Source organism: Diabrotica virgifera, chromosome 8, assembly GCF_917563875.1.
Source record: "Diabrotica virgifera virgifera chromosome 8, PGI_DIABVI_V3a".
Taxonomy (NCBI): Eukaryota; Metazoa; Arthropoda; class Insecta; order Coleoptera; family Chrysomelidae; genus Diabrotica; species Diabrotica virgifera.
This window is the reverse complement of record NC_065450.1, coordinates 48486091-48503372: the sequence shown is the minus strand read 5'-3', so window position 1 is coordinate 48503372 and position 17282 is coordinate 48486091. Positions and strand designations below refer to the sequence as shown.

The window sequence follows — 17282 nt, the reverse complement described above, 5'->3', positions numbered from 1 at the left end:
AGATTGAATTAGAAGTACAACCATTGTTTGGTACCGGGGCTAGTTAGCAAGTATATATGAATTCACTGATGATGGACTGATAGGTCCGAAAACGTTCTGAATGAACCTATTTTATTTAATCCATTGGGATTTTTAAAATTTTATTAAATACACCTTTTACATAGAAGTGGTTTTACTTCATGTTAGAGTTTTTAACTACATGGTATACAACTAAACCCAGGGAACTACCCCTTTTAGTTAATAAATATTTACTTTTTTGATAAAATCGGTCGGATCCAGAGTAAGGACGACAGTTGGTTAATTCATACAATGATAAATCTCTTAATTGACACAACGTGGTTAGAACACTATATAGTAAAATTACCACGGCACTGATTGTATCAGCTCCCTAGCTCAGTTGAAAGGGGGATATTAGCACCTGTATGTTAAATCTCTTTGAACTGTGTCATTTTACCGACAGTTCGTCGGAAAATGATCCACGCTGTTCAGGACAATAAAAATAGGGTAAAAAGGCAATAAATTAGGGTTTGGTATTAGCTTAAGGGTCATAAATAACAAATTTCGAGAGAAATTTCTCTATTTCACGTTGCATTGATTCCCGTATTCAGTTTTTTTTCTGTTACATTTTTCTATTTCACTCGTCCTGCCGTTCCAACGTTCCGTGGGAGTTCTTTTTTAGCGTTAGCACGAAAAAGAAACAAACAATGATAAAATCGGGTGTGCTTATATATTACAAAGTGCTTATTATTTACAATCAATTATCACACACAAATAGCAAATTTGTATAACAACAACAAGAACATTTTGTATTTACATACATAACAATGACACTAAACATACACATAAATTAAATCTACAATTAAATAAACATAGTTTCAAAAGTTATGCATCACCTAAATTTATGTTCATTTTCATAGATGATTTTTTCATAGACAGATTAACGGATTATGCTAATTTTTTTATTATTTTATATTTTCCTTATACACATTTACACATTTTGGCAAATGTTTACTCACTTTTTTTTGTAATTATACCTTATACCGGGTAGAAGAAAAGAAATGTTTTTCTTATGTTAAGTTTGAGACACCCTGTAGGGAGGACAAGGTACAAGTGTGAGTATACATCGAAATCGTATTATAGTATTATATTTTTTGAACATTTTGTTTTTTGATTATCCCTGATATATTTAGAAACAAAGAAAATATACGGTGTTATTGTTTAACATGTGTTTTAACTGAAACAAATGTTTGAGACACCTTGTAGGGAGGAAATGGTACAATTGTGGGTACACAGTGGAATCCCGATAAGTCGGCCCCTGATAACCCGGACCAATTTTTATCAGCCAAACATTTCAACAATAAAAATGTATGTAATATAATATTTGAGAGATAATGGGTATTTGAACTACATACGATAGTAAAAATGACTCATGGCACATAACGTTCATTGTCGTGTTATCGGAAACAACAGGCACCTGCAGTATATTTTATTTATTTCAAACTGTCTTAGCATTGTTTAAAAAAGACTAAAAGACTATTAAAAAATTCGTTTTTAAACAATGGTCTTAGTCTTCACTGTTATTAAATAACATAACATCGTTGCGATTGAGACCGTATTGTGTGTAGTACAGTCATATTATTCGCTTCCGTTCTGTATTCGTTCGTAAATCTATTCAGATTTTGTGTTTGCGTGTTTTTTCTCTACGTAATGGCAACAAAACTTAAAAAATGTTGTAGTGACAATGGAAAAGAAACTGGTCGCATTAGGTAGAATTGACAAAGGCGAATCTTTAAAAACAACTGCAGCATCATATAGTATCGGTACATCTACAGTATCGGATTGGAAGAAAAATAGAACTAAAATCGAAGAATTTTGTTTCAAAATGATAATAAAAGACAGTTTGGACAATTGGTGCAAAGTTAATAAAGCTAAAAATGAGACTCTCGACGACACTTTGTATGTGTGGTTTTGTGCGGAACGCGAACGTGGTTTACCAGTGTCTGGACCAATTATTCAAGAATCAGCACTCAAGCTGAATAAAATGTTGCCTGATTGTGAACCAAATTTTACTGCGAGTCAAGGTTGGCTGGATAGATGGAAAAAACGTCATGGAATACGCCAACTATCTGTAAGTATACCGTACTTTAATAATTTTTACCATTTTCTCCGGCTAACCCGGATTTTCGATAACCCGGATCGGCCGCGGTCCCGATTAATCCGTGTTAACGAGGTTCCACTGTACATCAAAATAATATTGTAGACTCATATTTTGTGAATTTTTTTTAAATTTCTCTGATATCTTTAATAATGAAACTAGACGGTTTTACTCTATAATATGTGTTTTAACTGACGACATGCTATACGTGAGGATTCCATGTTTTATCATACATTAAGATGAAATTATTTCATATATCATAATGCGAAGGGAACAAAGTGTTCAAAGAAAGAAAATCGCGAAATGTACCTCTCGCTATTTAAAGAGCCTCCACATAGACACCAAATCCGTACTTACTCTCGAGTAAATTCCACTCCTAAACATCACAGATCCACCATTAAACAATTTCGTCTCTCTTATATTACGCTGTGTATACCGCTTATTTGGTCGACAAATAACTATTACGGTGTAGACCAGAATTGTTAACGTTATATGCTTTGCCGGTTTTAAAGAATTGTTAACTGTTTTTTTCTTCAACTGTTCATTTTGTGAACAAAATGTTCACAAAACATAACACTACAATACCATTTCAGGATGTCTTAAACTTATTATAAGAAAAACATTCTTTTTCTTCACCCGGTATAAGTTCAAAAAAGAAGTTCGAGTAAACCTTTGCCCAACTGTGTAAATCAGAATAATAGCCTGTAAACTGATAACTGCAATCTGGCCTGGCAACAGAAAGAAACGCCCACAGACTGGGAGTTAGGTGTACTGTGTCCTCTACACAAAAAGAGAGACATGATGGTGTGTGATAATTATAGAGGCATTACTCTACTCAATATGTTGTCTAACGTATTGTACAAAAGACTCCTCCTCTACGCCGAACAAATAGTGGGAGGATATCAGTGTGGTTTCCGTCCTAATAAATCAACAACAGACCAGATATTTACAGTGAGGCAGATCCTTGAAAAAACCCTAGAGTTCGGCGTCGACACCCACCACATATTCGTGGACTTCAAAGCCGCATACGACTCAGTTAATAAAGGTAAACTTCTACTTGCTATGGTAGAATTTCAAATACCGCTTCATCATGTCCAATTAACTGAACTTACATTCACAGGAGCAGAGAGCATGGTAAAAATCCAAAACGATTTTTCAAGACCTTTCATTGCAAAAATGGATTAAGACAGGGTGATGGCCTATCGTGACTCTTATTTAACCTGGCATTAGAAACAATAATTCGAGAGTCCCAGATTAATTCGCATGATACTATCTTTAACAAATCAGTATAAATCGTCGGATACGCAGATGACATAGACATCATAGATAGGTCCACAGAATCTCTGACTGAAGCATTTCGGTCAATAAGAGCATCTGCACAGAGAATGGGACTAAATATAAATGTTCAAAAGACCAAATATATGTGTTGCACTAGGTCAAGCAACCCAACACCTACAAGAATAACAATTGACGACCTAGAACTGGAAGGTATCGACACCTTCATATACTTAGGCTCGCTGCTAACTATAGATAACAATGTCAGTGAAGAAATTAAAAGAAGAATAATGCTTGCCAATAAGTGTTACTATGACTTAAGAAGACAGATTGCCTTAAAAATACCTAGAAAAATTAAATTAACTGTCTACAAAACACTAATAAGATCAGTGCTAACATATGGTTCAGAAATTTGGTTACTTACACAGAATCACCAAGAACTGCTCAAACGTTTTGAGCGAAAAATCCTAAGACAAATATATTATGGAGGCATAAAAGAACAAGGTTTGTGGCGCAGGCGCTACAACTTTGAGTTGTATAGTTTTGGAGAACCTGACGTTGTAAAATTCATTAAGGTAGCACGCTTTAGATGGATAGGTCATAACGTAATCAGACGAGAGGAAGATGCCTTAGTCAGAAAAGTTTTTGACCGAAGAGGGCCGATAGGATAACGAGCAAGAGGAAGACCGATACTTAGGTCCCAAGACAACTTAGAAAATGATTTAAAATCTATTGGAATTAGAGCATGGAAAAGAGTTGCCAGAGACAGGGGCGAATGGAGGATTGTTCTTAAGAAGGCTTTGGCTCATAAAGAGCTGTAACGCCACTGATGATGATGATGATGATGATGATGAACTGTGTAAATACTAGAAAAATCTAATATATTAAAAAAAAATTAGCGAAATGCGTTAATTTGTTCACGAAAAAATCAACTTTGAAAATAACCAGACTTTTTTAGGTGATGCATAACTTTTGAAACTATGTGTAATACAAACTAAGATTATATTAATTATGTTCTCTATTTATTCTAATTAAGGGCAAGGGAGGGGGTAATCTTTTAGCAGCTTCTACTTTAATGGGGGCGATTTTGATCGTATTCAAAGTCGATTTAGTTGAAACCTCAACTACTTTGGCACGCATTATGAAATCATCATCTTGCTTAAGTAGTTTTATGGGTATAACTTTCGTATCATGCTTAATTTCTTTATTTATTCGGTAACCCTCATCTGGATGAAGTATCCTTACATTTACATATTTTGAGTTTTCGGTCTCCAATAGTTCGTCACTTATGGAATTTTTACTGGTAAATAAACTGGGTTTTTCTGTTTGGAATAATCCTTCTAAAGCTATCGTCGATGATTCTGTGAGATGTATTGGTCTGGGAGTTATGACGTTAATATGAGACAGTCCTCCAAATATTTCAGCTTTTCCTATATTCTCCACTTTGCTGGTTACTAATTTACTTCCTATATCTCCAAGTTTTCTTTCCTCCCTATCAGTACGTTCAGACTGATTGATTCCCAATGATATATTCGTCAAATTGATCTTCCCTAACATGTTCTCAGAAGGTATTTCTTCAATTTTAGCAATCTGAATGATCATATCAACAGACGACTTTATAGGAGACTCATTTGACTGAGAATCTGCAAGATAAACTGGAGATAGGTTGTTGTCATTGGTGTCATTACTATTAACTATTTGCCCGTCTTTATCTACCACTTTTATAACCGTGACTCTATTAATAGCTCCTATCTTATCTAATATTGGTGACTCCTGATCAGTTATATGTTCCACATGATGATGTTTTACAATGTCTTCTTTAGTCTGGACATTTACAATTCTGTTCACTTCAATAAGGCGTTCAACTCTGTTTTCTGGCGAATGATTTTCTATATTATCTACTTTAGATGGTAACTCAGACGTGCCAGCAGCTTTCTCTGCAAAAATATGCACTAAAGTACTAGACTCAATAGACTCAGTTGTAGATATAGGTGTTGATGAAACTGTAGATTCGTCTTCCATGACTGTTGTTGAATCATCTGTTGTTAAGATTGTAGGAGAAGTGGCTAATTCGTCTTCTAAAGTAGTTAATGGAGAAGATGAGGTCAAAATACCAATAGTGGATTTCCTATTGTTAAATAGATTTTTATTTCTATTCTTAATAGCTTCAGTATCTATATCTTTTAATTGATCATCGACCCTCGTTGCTTCAGTCGTAGATTTTGAAAAGCTGGTAATTTTGTTTTGAGGTTTTAAATGTGTGGTCTTATTAGAAAATCTTGATACAGTGGTATTAATCTGGGGTGATACTTTTTGAGTTTCGGCGTTAGTTATTCCATCTCCAGGAACATCTTCACTTTTTTCACTGTCAACATCAGAACTTTTTTGAATAGTTTGTGGTCTTCTGTATTTATATAGAGACTTATTAAGCGGTAATACAGATATTGGTTTTATATCATCGCTACTATCGTCATCCTCGTTGCTATTATCTCTGCTATCCAATACTGAGTCAGAATTATGTTTTGGTTTTTTAAAATTACTTAAGAATCGGTTACTGTAAGATGCCGAGCTACTTGCAACGGTCTGTGTGGTATCTTCAAGTTCGTCATCATCATCTTCTTTTTCATTTTCGTTTGCTGAAATATCCGGTTCCTGTGCTTTAAATTTTCTGTATTTATAAGATTTTTCGATTGTAGAAGCCGAACTAGTCTCTACAGCTGACTCCTCATCCTTATTTTCTTTTCTAAAACCACCTCGGTATTTATTGTATCTCTTGTTTTCCTTCGGAGTGAATCTGGTACTGGCTTCTTTTAAGACTGAGCTACTGGTGGTAGATGCGAACAATCTGTTCCTATACGATGGTTTAGGTTTCACGGAGTTTGCTTCTGTAGTCTGACTGTTACTAATACTCTTAAGTCTAGAAGGAATAAACTTGGGCCTTGACTCTATTGGTTTTAAAATGTTTGGCCGAAGAGACGTACTGGATTGTTCAGTAGCTACAGAGCTAGATGGTTCTGAAGTACTTCTTTCTGGTACTGTGGTTGTATCCATTTGTATTTCGCTAGTTTGTTCCATATAGAATGTTGTTGATTCTGGTTCATCTGATATATCTGTTTGTGTTGTGGTAGTCTCTGTATTAGTAACGGTAGTAGTTGATGTTGATGTTGATTCAATATACTTATTAGTAGTTTCCAAATTGATATCATTATCTTCAATATTTTCTGTCTGATTACTAATGTTCTCTTCAGTACTCATTGTCGTTTCCAATTCCTTGTCAGAGTGAGTTGTTGTCAAATAATCAATTTCATTTTCGTCTGGAATTTCTGATGTATTATTGTCTTCAGTAGTTATATCAATATAGTCATCAGTTGTGGTCTCATATAAATCTTGAAGAAGATCTGATACTGAAGTCTTTTCTGACTGGTATGTAGTTGGCTCAGTACTAGTCGTACCTGTGCTTAATTTTGTAGTGCGTCTGTAATTAAAATTGTACTTTTTTGACGAAACTGCTGATTCAGTTGATGCATCAAATTCACTGGATTTTGTACTAAACCTTGGTCTATAATTCCTGCTTGGTCCTCTAAGTAAAATTGTTTTGTTTCTTTGATATTGTTTGGGTGTAGTGATCTCCTGGTCTATACTGCTTTCAGTACTAAGGGTAAATTTTGTTCTTGGTCGGAATATTCTTTTGGGATATTTGGGTGATTCACTGGAAACGTCTTGAAGTTTATAAATATTATCACTGGTATCTACATGTTCACTGGTATCTGTATTTTCACTGGAATCATTTGTAGAAAGAGAGTCTTCCGTTGTATTTAAACTAAAACTGTTAGTGGACTTTTGTTCAACAGTATTATTAATCGGTTTAAATTTCCGAATAATCTTTCTTTTACGGCCAAATACTTGTTCAGACTCCACTGGCTTATCAACAATTTTTGGTGCATCTGTTGGTATAATTTTTCTAACTATCTTTCTTGTACGGTTAAAAATGGTGGGCTCAGTTGAAATACCTGAACCTAAAGTAACATCAACTTTGCTACTTTTTTCTTCTAGTATAAACGTCGATTTTTCAATTCCTGAACTCTTTTCATGAACGCTTGACTTTCCGAAATAATCAAAGGGTTTATTAAATTTGTTCCTTAGTTTTGGATCCACTTCAAAGCTATTAATGTCACTATTTTCGCGTATATTTGATTCAGATAGTTTTATATTTTCTTCTTCTTCTGTACTTGAATCATCAAAAGCATCATCGTTAACCTCGTTGTTGTTAGGTGCGATGTCTAAAATAGATTTTGTAGTAGTTTCCGTTGGTTGAGATCTAGAAAGAGGAGTTGTTGTTTCTGTAACTTCTGAGGTCAATGTGGATGGATGCGTGCTAGTTCTAAATCTTCGTATAATTTTTCTATTACGAGAAGTTGCTTGGAATGAGTCAGATGCGGTTGATTCAGTAGTTGGTGCAATCTTAGATACATCTGGTAACCTTTCAGACTCTTTGTAATTTAAATTTATTCTTCTCCTTTTTACAGTATATTGTGCCTTTTGTAAATCTTCTGGTACTACAGTAGTTGTGGAAGAGGGTCTCAAGGGTCTTCTTCTTCTTGAATTTCCTCTTGCGCTTAGCTCTTTTATATTGTCAAAATCAACAGCTGTTAGAGATGATAAATCTGCTAGTTCTGATGGTCTGTACGGTCTAATTTCTTCTATATGTTTTTCAGTTGTTACCAAACGCCTCTTAGATGGTACAATGTCAGTGTCAATATCATCTTCTATATTAGCTGTTTGAATTTTTTTCTGTGGGTTAAACCTAGAAGATCCTCTGGATCTAAAGTTGATAGTTGGTTTTTCTTTTGTAATTTTATAATTTTCTGATTCTGTTGAATCGTGACTCACCTTTGTGACTTGACTCGTCGATGCTCTTGACGTGGTTGACTCTGTTGGCTTTGTAAACGGTCTTGGCTCGAAAAGTTGCGGTCTTTTTCTTTGGATAGAATTTAAAAAGTGTGGTTTAGTCAGTGAAGATGACTTGTTGGGAGATTTCGAAACGTTATTTTCAGATTTAATGGCATTAATGTCATCTGTTGAAGTTACGTATGTTCCGGTTGTTGTTATTACACTAGATACATAGTCATTTCTAATATCTTCTGTTGATCTGTTTTCTGTAACCGCTTCGACACTGGATCTGTCAAAAGAAAGAGATGTTAGATTCTGTTAGTTTTAAAATGTGTTATTGGTGTTTTTACCCTAATTCTGAATCAGATATTGATGAGGCAGACGACGTTTCCGTACTGTTTTCTGTAGCAGTGCTGAAAAAAGATAACATTGTTAGAAATATTTTGGAAGATCACATTGTTAGAAACTAGATAGATTACATTTTATTAAAATCAAGATATGAAAACACTATAAAATCTGTGAGAACATACCCCGGAACTGACATAAATTCAGATCATAATCCATTAGTAGGTGCAATGCAGATACAATTGAAGAAGATCCAAAAACAAACAAATATACCATGGTTTGAAGTCTCAAAGATACAAGAAGAACCTATACGTCAGAGTTTAAAACAAGAAATAAATGTTAACTTAAAAAAATCAAACAAGACGTGATAAAAACAACAGATGTTAATGACAAATGGAACATCATGCAGGAAACTTTGGTAGAGGCAGGAAAGAAAATATTACAGACAAAAATAAGAAAAAACAGAGATAGATGACTTCAGAATTCCTAGAGCTAATAGAGGAAAGAAGGAAACATAAAGGCAGGAGTAAGTAAAAAAGGAAATACAGAGATTAGGAAAGAAAATAAAAGAGGCCAAATCTACCTGGCTTGCAAATCAATGCAGTGAAATAGAATAATATGCTAAAAAATATGATAGCTTTTACATGCATAAGAAAATAAATAAAGGAAATAACAAATACACAGAGAAAAAAAGAAAGATGGCCTTTCTTCTCGAAAGATCGACAAAACAACTTATCTGATTCGGACATATTATACAAAGAACTGATGAACACCGAACAACAAAAAAAAATATAAAATGGTAACCAGAAGGAAAGAGAACACGAGAAGGTACAGAAAGAGAAGGTAGAACGAGAAAAAGTTGGAGCGAAGGAATATACAATGACAGAGAAAGAAACATAGTAGAAGAATAAGTTATTGACGAAACAATACGCACAACAATTTACGAATATATTCAAAATGACAGAGGCAATGTTATAAAAAGTATGTTATGTAAATGTTATAATAATTATCGATTGAAAAGTATTGAATGGTATAAAAAGGGCGTTTTGATTCAGATCGGTCTTCTTGCAAAGCCTCTTTGATAACGAGTGAACCTCGAAACACGTGCCAGGGGACAGCAAGAGACCTGAATCAAAACTAAACCGTTTATTTTCATTTTGTTATAAAAGGTACTCACCTGAACTGTTGTGTTTCAGACGTAGACGGTGTATTTGTTGTCGTAGTAGAAGCTGTAGTGGTGCCACGTCGAATTTGTTTGTATCTAAAAAAATATTACTCAATCAAATGCAGTCAATAATACCTACTGCTTAGAAATTATTGTTTAAATAAATAAGAATTGAAATACAAAATCATGATCAGTTTTTGGAATGTGTTTTGTTCGAATTAGTTTTTATTTCGCAACAAAATTAATATTTCGTAACGTATTAATAAACTACAAAGGTCACAGTTCACGGTAAAGACATAAACTACATCTCTAAATATAAGAGGAAGAGGAAAAAGTCGTAAGTATCTGCTAAAAGCGTTAAGTTTATAGGAATATAAAAAACAGATAGTAAAAAAGAAAGAATATTAACAATCTGATTTGAACTAACTATAATATGTAGAATCTATACGCTCTGAGCTTCGCAGGTGGCGCTCCTAGAGGATTACTAATTCAACTTTCACCGGTAATTTTTAAATTTATTATTTAATTTTCTCGCTTAATATTTACAACGCAAAAAATAATTAAATTGTAATCGATTTTTTTAAGATTTTGCTAATCATTTTGACGTTCTATTGATAAAATATGAATTTCTTACTTCGGATACTTTCACAATTATCGTGTAGATGGCGCTAAGATTAATAGAATAATTTATAATTACATATCACGGAACATTAAAAAAACTTAAATTCAGTATTTAAAACGTAAGTATATTTAAGGTAAAAATATATACCACAGCTTTGACCAACTAATATTTTTTATAATTAATGTTTTTAATTTTAATTCTAAATTAATCACTTTGACATTTATGTCAAATTTCCGGTAAACGTTTACTTGCCACTACTGGCGCTCGCGAATTTGTAAATATCCCCTCTACGTACGAGCTCACAGCGTATACGCTGTGAGCTCGTACGTAGAGGGGATATTTACAAAATCGCGAGCGCCAGTAGTGGCAAGTCTGTAAACGTTTACCAGAAATTTGACATAAATGTCAAAGTGATTAATTTAGAATTAAAATTAAAAACATTAATTCTATCTATCAATCGGTTTTAAAACGTCTTGCGACGTTGTCCGATGCCTAATTTCCATGACACTCTATCATCCCATTGGCCCTCTCTAAGATCTCTTGCGCTCATCGCCTTCGTTACTCCCTCTCTCCAAGATTTCTTGGGTCTTCCTCTCTTTCTGCGGTTTGGTGGTACCCATTGCATAATTATTTTAGGGAGTCTTCAGTTATCCATCCTCTGGACGTGTCCGTACCATATCAGCTGTTTTCTTTCTATGTCTGTTGTTAGAGAGCCGTCAACCCCCATTCGCTGTCTTATCTCATCATTACGTATTCTCTCTCTGCGTGACACTCCTACTGATCTTCTAAAAGCGTCCATTTCTACTGCCTCCAGTTTTCTTCTGTTGTTTTCGGTTATCCGCCAAGTTTCTGCTCCGTACAATAGACTGCTTTTAATAAGAGATTCGTAGATATTGTGTTTTCTTCTTTTTCCTATTTCATGATTCCACAGTACGCTGTTTAGACAACCTATTGTTTTTCTGGATTGTGTTATTCTTCTCTTTATTTCTTCATCATCTTTCCCCGTTGTGTCAAAAACGATTCCTAGATATGTGTAATGGTCGCAGGGCATGATGATTTCATTATTTTCTAATGTGATGTTCGATAGTTCGGTACCTATTGGTAGGTATTTTGTTTTATCTGTATTAATTTCTAGTCCCCACTTTCTATATTCTTCTTGTAATTTCCTTGCCATGTACTCTAAATCATCTTTATCGTTTGCTATAACAACCTGGTCATCAGCAAACTGCAATGTATATAAGCAAATCTCTCCAAGGTCTACGCCCATGCCTCTGCATTTTCGTTTCCACTCTTTCAATGCTTTTGCAACATATATTTTAAATAAGGTCGGTGATACACAACACCCCTGACGTAGACCTTTATTAACCAGGAAGCTTTGCGATAATCTGTTTCCAGTTTTTATTTGTGATGTTGACCCTTCATACAAATTTCTTAAGGCTTTTATTAAGGTGACACTAATATTCGTCTGTCGTAACACATTCCAGAGTTTGTTTACAGGAACTGTATCGTACGCCTTCTGCAAGTCAATAAACATGAGGTGGGCTTCTTGATTTGTGCTTAATTTTTTTTCTATTAGTTGTTTGAGGCAGAAGATATTATCAGTACAGCTTCTTCCTGTTCGAAAACCGGATTGTTCTTCTTCCTCTTGGTCTTTGTACTCCTTCTCAATGCGGTCTCTAATTATTCGTCCATACAAACGGCTGAATGTACTAGTCACTGATATCCCTCTATAGTTTTCACATTTAAGCTTATCTCCTTTCTTATGGATCGACGAAATATAAGCAATTTTCCACTCGTCGGGTATGGGAGAACCATTTATAAATTGATTTATGCACCAAGTGACGGTTTCAAACAATTTTTGTGATCCACATTTTATTAGTTCGGCTGGGATATCGCCTGGTCCTGGAGGCACATTAAACATTAATTATAAAAAATATTAGTTGGTCAAACCTGTGTTATATATTTTTACCTTAAATATACTTACGTTTCAAATGCTGCATTTACGTTTTTTTTAATGTTCCGCAATATGTAATTATAAATTAATCTGCGCCATCTACACGATAATTGTGAAAGTATCCGAAGTAAGAAATTCATATTTTATCAATAGAACGTCAAAGTGATTAGTAAAATCTTAAAAAAATCGATTACAATTTAATTACTTTTTTGCGTTGTAAATATTAAGCAATAACAATTAAATAATAAATTTAAAAATTACCGGTGATAGTTGAATTAGTAATCCGCCAGGAGCGACACCAGCGAAGCTCAGAGCGTATAGACATTTTCATCATGTGACGAGCGCATGCGTAGCCGTCATATTTTTCGTACTGTTTTGATCCGCAATGGAGGTATTGGCATCTTTACATTTACATGTCAGAGATATTCTTCTTTGTTACTTATTTACTATACAAATAATATCTATACATTTTTTATTCTAATAATTAATGATTTCAATCAATTTTCATTACTTGCCGAATAATATTAATTAACAAAATATTATTATTATAGGGTATAATCAATAAAATCGATAATTTAAAGTACCTATTACGGATAAAATGACAAATTAATGCATTTAGAATCATATTTACTACAAATAAAATATTGTACCTACATTTTAAGTTAGAAAATTTATAGGTATAGTAACAAGTAGAATTCTTCGTGTAACTTTGCGTCCATTTGAATACGATTTCACTAATTTTTAGTCATTTTTGCCAAACTTCCGGTTATAAATTTTTAATCGAAAGTGTCATCAAAACCGGAAGTAAATATTCGAGCTCGACTTTTCAATACACGTCGAACGGTCTATCTATGGGAAACCGGAAGTATATATCATTTGTTCCCGTACTGCTAAGGCGCTTCTAATAATTAATATATATCGTTTGTACTATTTCGTCGAATTTAAACAGTACTTCCGTCTGCAACTCTGGAACCGGAATCCCGAGGCAAAATTTCTTACCTTTATTACCATGTTTAGGTTATAAGCTCTCATTCGACGCTTCATTTGTTATTCTATTTGTTCTAATAACGGAGGAGTTGTGCTTACGGACGGACAGACTGACAATAATAGTTCAAGGTTTTCAAATTTTTATGTTGTAAAATGGGTAACATTTTGATTTCAAAAAAGTGGAAATTCAAGATGCCAGGTCTTATAGACGTGCAAATGCAGATTCTGACCGCAATGGGATATAAAGAAATAAAAAGGCAAAGAAGGCAAAAAGAATGGTACGACGAAAGAGAAACCAGAAAAAAATCTAGCATGAAAGAAATGGCGGAAGATAGGTGGAGAAGAAGACTTGGAAGAGCCTGAGAGCTAATGTATCTGATACAGAAAGACGAAGATATATTGAGGATCCTAGAGAGAAAAATAATTCGGAGAATAGCAGGCCCACTAAACTTATAGTCCAGGGCGCATCTGTTTTAAGATGGACGTTGAGAGGTGACTCATATTTTTTTGCAGAAATGGCTTGGAATTAATTCATATAGTAATAATTGAGTTATCCTCCCACTCAAAAAGCTCCGGAACATTGTTTAAATAATCAAAATGTCAAAAAAAATGAAGGAAACATTCGATTTTTTTCTTCGTTTCTCGATTATAACTTTAAAAGTATTCACTTTCGAGAAAAGTTGCAACAACATAAAAGTTGCGTAATTAATTTCCTATAATATACGATTAGTTAAAATTTTTACAAATTGCCACCCTTGTTGCAAAATAGCAATAATTGCGAAAAAACCATAAAAAACAAGTATTCGCATTTTACTTTTTTCAACCATTTATGTTACACTTAGGACCTTCATATATTTTACCCAGAAAAACTTTATGATACAGTAGAATAATGCTGTAAATTTCATTGAATTCGGCTTAACAGATTTTGCAGAATAAATTTTGCAATCCAGCTTTCGCAAAAAAATTCATTTTTTCAAAATGTTGCAGGACTGAAAATAAAGCAGATAGCAAGTTGATTTTTTTTTACATATAGAAGAATACTATACCTTTCATTTGCAATGTGGAAAATTAAAATCGGTTAACTACCACGGCGTCAGGAATTTTTTTAAATAATCATTAATTTTTGGTGCTACGCGCAGGACAGCGGTGTTCGATTCACACAAGTTGATTTCCACCAAAATTTCTTCCAATCTTTATCTAAATTATTTTCTCACTCTATATTTTGTTGTATTTTAATATTTTAATTCCACAAAAATCAAAATAATATGATTATTACTTGTGAAATATTGTTATAACAATTGCATATGTTTAAAAATAATAAACTTTTATTCTCTAAGTTAAAATATATGATAAAAGAAAATTCTTGCTAAAAAAAGTGTTTTTTCAAAGGACAGAGTATATGTTTTTATTTTGCAATAAACAAATTTATGTATTTATATCGAAATGTACTAAAAACCAAAATTTATCAATTACTATCAAAGGTCATTGGAATGCCCAATCAGAGCAAACGTATCCGCTGTCCTGCGCGTAGCACCAAAAATTAATGTTTATTTAAAAAAATTCCTGACGTCGTAGTGGTAAACCGATTTTAATTGTGCAAACTGCAAATGAAAGATACAGTATTCTTCTATATAGGAAAAAAAAAATTAAACTTACTGTCTGCATTATTTTCAGTCCTGCAATATTTTGAAAAAATGAATATTTTTTGCGAAAGCTGGATTGCACAATTTATTTTGCAAAATGAATTGAAAAGTTTTTCTGGGTGAAATATGAAAGTCCTAAGTGTAATATAAATGGTTGAAAAATGTTAAATGCGAATACAGTAGAACCCTGATTATCCGTGCTCCTCGGGACCAGACGTTGGCACGGATAATTGAAAAGCACGGATAATCCGAACATTTATTTCTTATTGTAATACTTATGTACGTATATCCATACATATAGACCTACCATAAAAAGACAACAGAAAAAATAAATCTTCCATTATGAGTCTCCCTCTCCGCGTATAGAGTATCCGTCGAGTGATTTACAGTGACGTTATTTTGATAAGACCTCAAAATGCAATTTAAGTAATAGAAAATCATAGCACGGATAATCCGCAGCCCGGATAATCCGCACACGGATAATCGGGGTTCTACTGTATTTGTTTTTTTTATGGTTTTTTCGAAATTATTGCGTCCTATTTTTCAAAAAAAGGTGACATTTTTTAAAATTTTCCGTTAATCCTATATTATAGGAAATTTAATTACGCAACTTTTATGTCGGTGCAACTTTTCTCGAAAATGAATACTTTTAAAGTTATATTCAAAAAACGAAGAAAAAAATCGAATTTTTCCTTAATTTTTTGAGATTTTGATTATTTAAACAATGTTCCGGACTTTTTGAGTGGGAGGATAACTCAAATATTATTATATGAGTTATTTTCAAGAAATTTCTGCAAACAATATAAGTCACCTTTCAACATCCAAATGTACTAATATTGTTACAAATGCGCCCTGGTCTATTAATGATAATGCATTTAGAAAACTGATGAACTACGAAATAAGAGAACTTTTGAAAGGGGAAGACATCGTCAGATTTATTAACCCTTTCTCTGCGGCATTTTTTTTGGAAAACATGCCCAGGTGCTCACTTTCTACTGGAAAAGGAGGTTTGAATGTACTGAACACTCAGCCTGGCACGGATCCCTGCCATGCGCAGTGAAAGGGTTAAGGCCAGATGTATGTGACATATAGAAAGGAGAAATCCAGAAGCAGTTATCAAGAAAATCACCAAATTGAGAGCATAATCAGGTAGACTACGAGAAATACCCAAAACCAGATGGGAGAACTAGATAGTTGAGGACCTTAAGGAAGATGGGAGTTAGAGAATGGGTAACCATAAGCAAAAACAGGAACGAATGGAGAAAAATTGCAGATGATGTCAAGTTACACAACCAATTGTAAAACAAAATGTTAGTGCGGACTGACTCCCTGCGGTAAATGGATCGTAACATCCCAAATAAGGCGGCAAATAGGAATGTAGATGCTGATGATCAAATGGGTGAAAATAATAATCTTTATATTTTATTTTCGTATTTTTTTCAATAACTATCCTTACTTTTCTATTTGTTAAACTTAATTGTGTGTTCACAGGTGCTTCATTGTTATTTATATTACTAACCTAACCTAAAATGCTGGTTTACAACAAACAATACGAAATAAATGACATACTAAGTTTGTGATGAGAATAACTATGAATAACATAAGGAAACATTTTGAAATGAAATATACTTTTCGTTTTAATTTAAATATAAAAAATCTTACTTTGCAGTTGTAGGACTGTTTTCTTCTTTAGACGTAGCCTCTGCAGTGCTTCCTCTTTTGATTTCGTTGTATTGAGATGTGGAAGATTCTTCTGTGGTCGAAGGTCTTTGCCGTCTAATGTTTATGTAATGAGGAATATTCGCCTTTTTGGTGGTTGGTGTATATACGCTTTTTATATCATCATCATCTTCGTCGTCATCATCTTCTTCACTATCCTCATCATCGCTCTCTTCTGGCAGTTCTCCCAAAATTTTATTTCTATAACAAATGGTAGTATAGTTAATTAATTGTGCTTGAACTTAATATTCAAATTTTTATGGAGTTAATTTTTAAGTTATATGTACATACCAACAATTAAGACTACTCGATAAGTAGTAAACAGTAATAAAAAAAAAATAAAAATAAAATTAGGTCTACAGGATTGGCCACTCAAAAGAGTCCACCCTGATATTCAGAAATATTTGTTGGATTTTGTGAACATGCTGAAATATGTCAACTTTTATTCCAAAGGGGTCACTTCTTAACGGGGTACGGACAAATAATCCCCGGACAAATAATCTCGGACAAAAAATCCCCAGACAAAA

General features: G+C 33.6%; 2 protein-coding genes across 2 annotated transcripts in view; one reads left to right on the top strand and one right to left on the bottom strand.

Annotated features, from left to right (window-relative positions):
- Positions 1-705: 705 nt before the first annotated feature.
- The window catches only part of LOC114334845 (serine-rich adhesin for platelets), a 300061-nt gene continuing 283484 nt past the window's right edge, over positions 706-17282 (bottom strand). Inside the window, exons 17-20 of the mRNA XM_050658731.1 lie at positions 16699-16956; positions 9843-9926; positions 8671-8733; positions 706-8609 (exon numbers count right to left, since the gene is read on the bottom strand). Of these exons, the coding sequence (XP_050514688.1) occupies positions 4436-8609; positions 8671-8733; positions 9843-9926; positions 16699-16956 (4579 nt within the window). The 3' untranslated portion in view covers positions 706-4435. The remainder of the gene's footprint in view (positions 8610-8670; positions 8734-9842; positions 9927-16698; positions 16957-17282) is intronic.
- Positions 1742-2769, top strand: LOC126890155 (jerky protein-like; the record flags this gene model as incomplete). The annotated part of the gene is made up of 2 exons (XM_050659005.1): positions 1742-2128; positions 2749-2769. Coding segments are annotated over 2 exons (408 nt in total), but the record flags the coding sequence as incomplete, so codon positions are not given.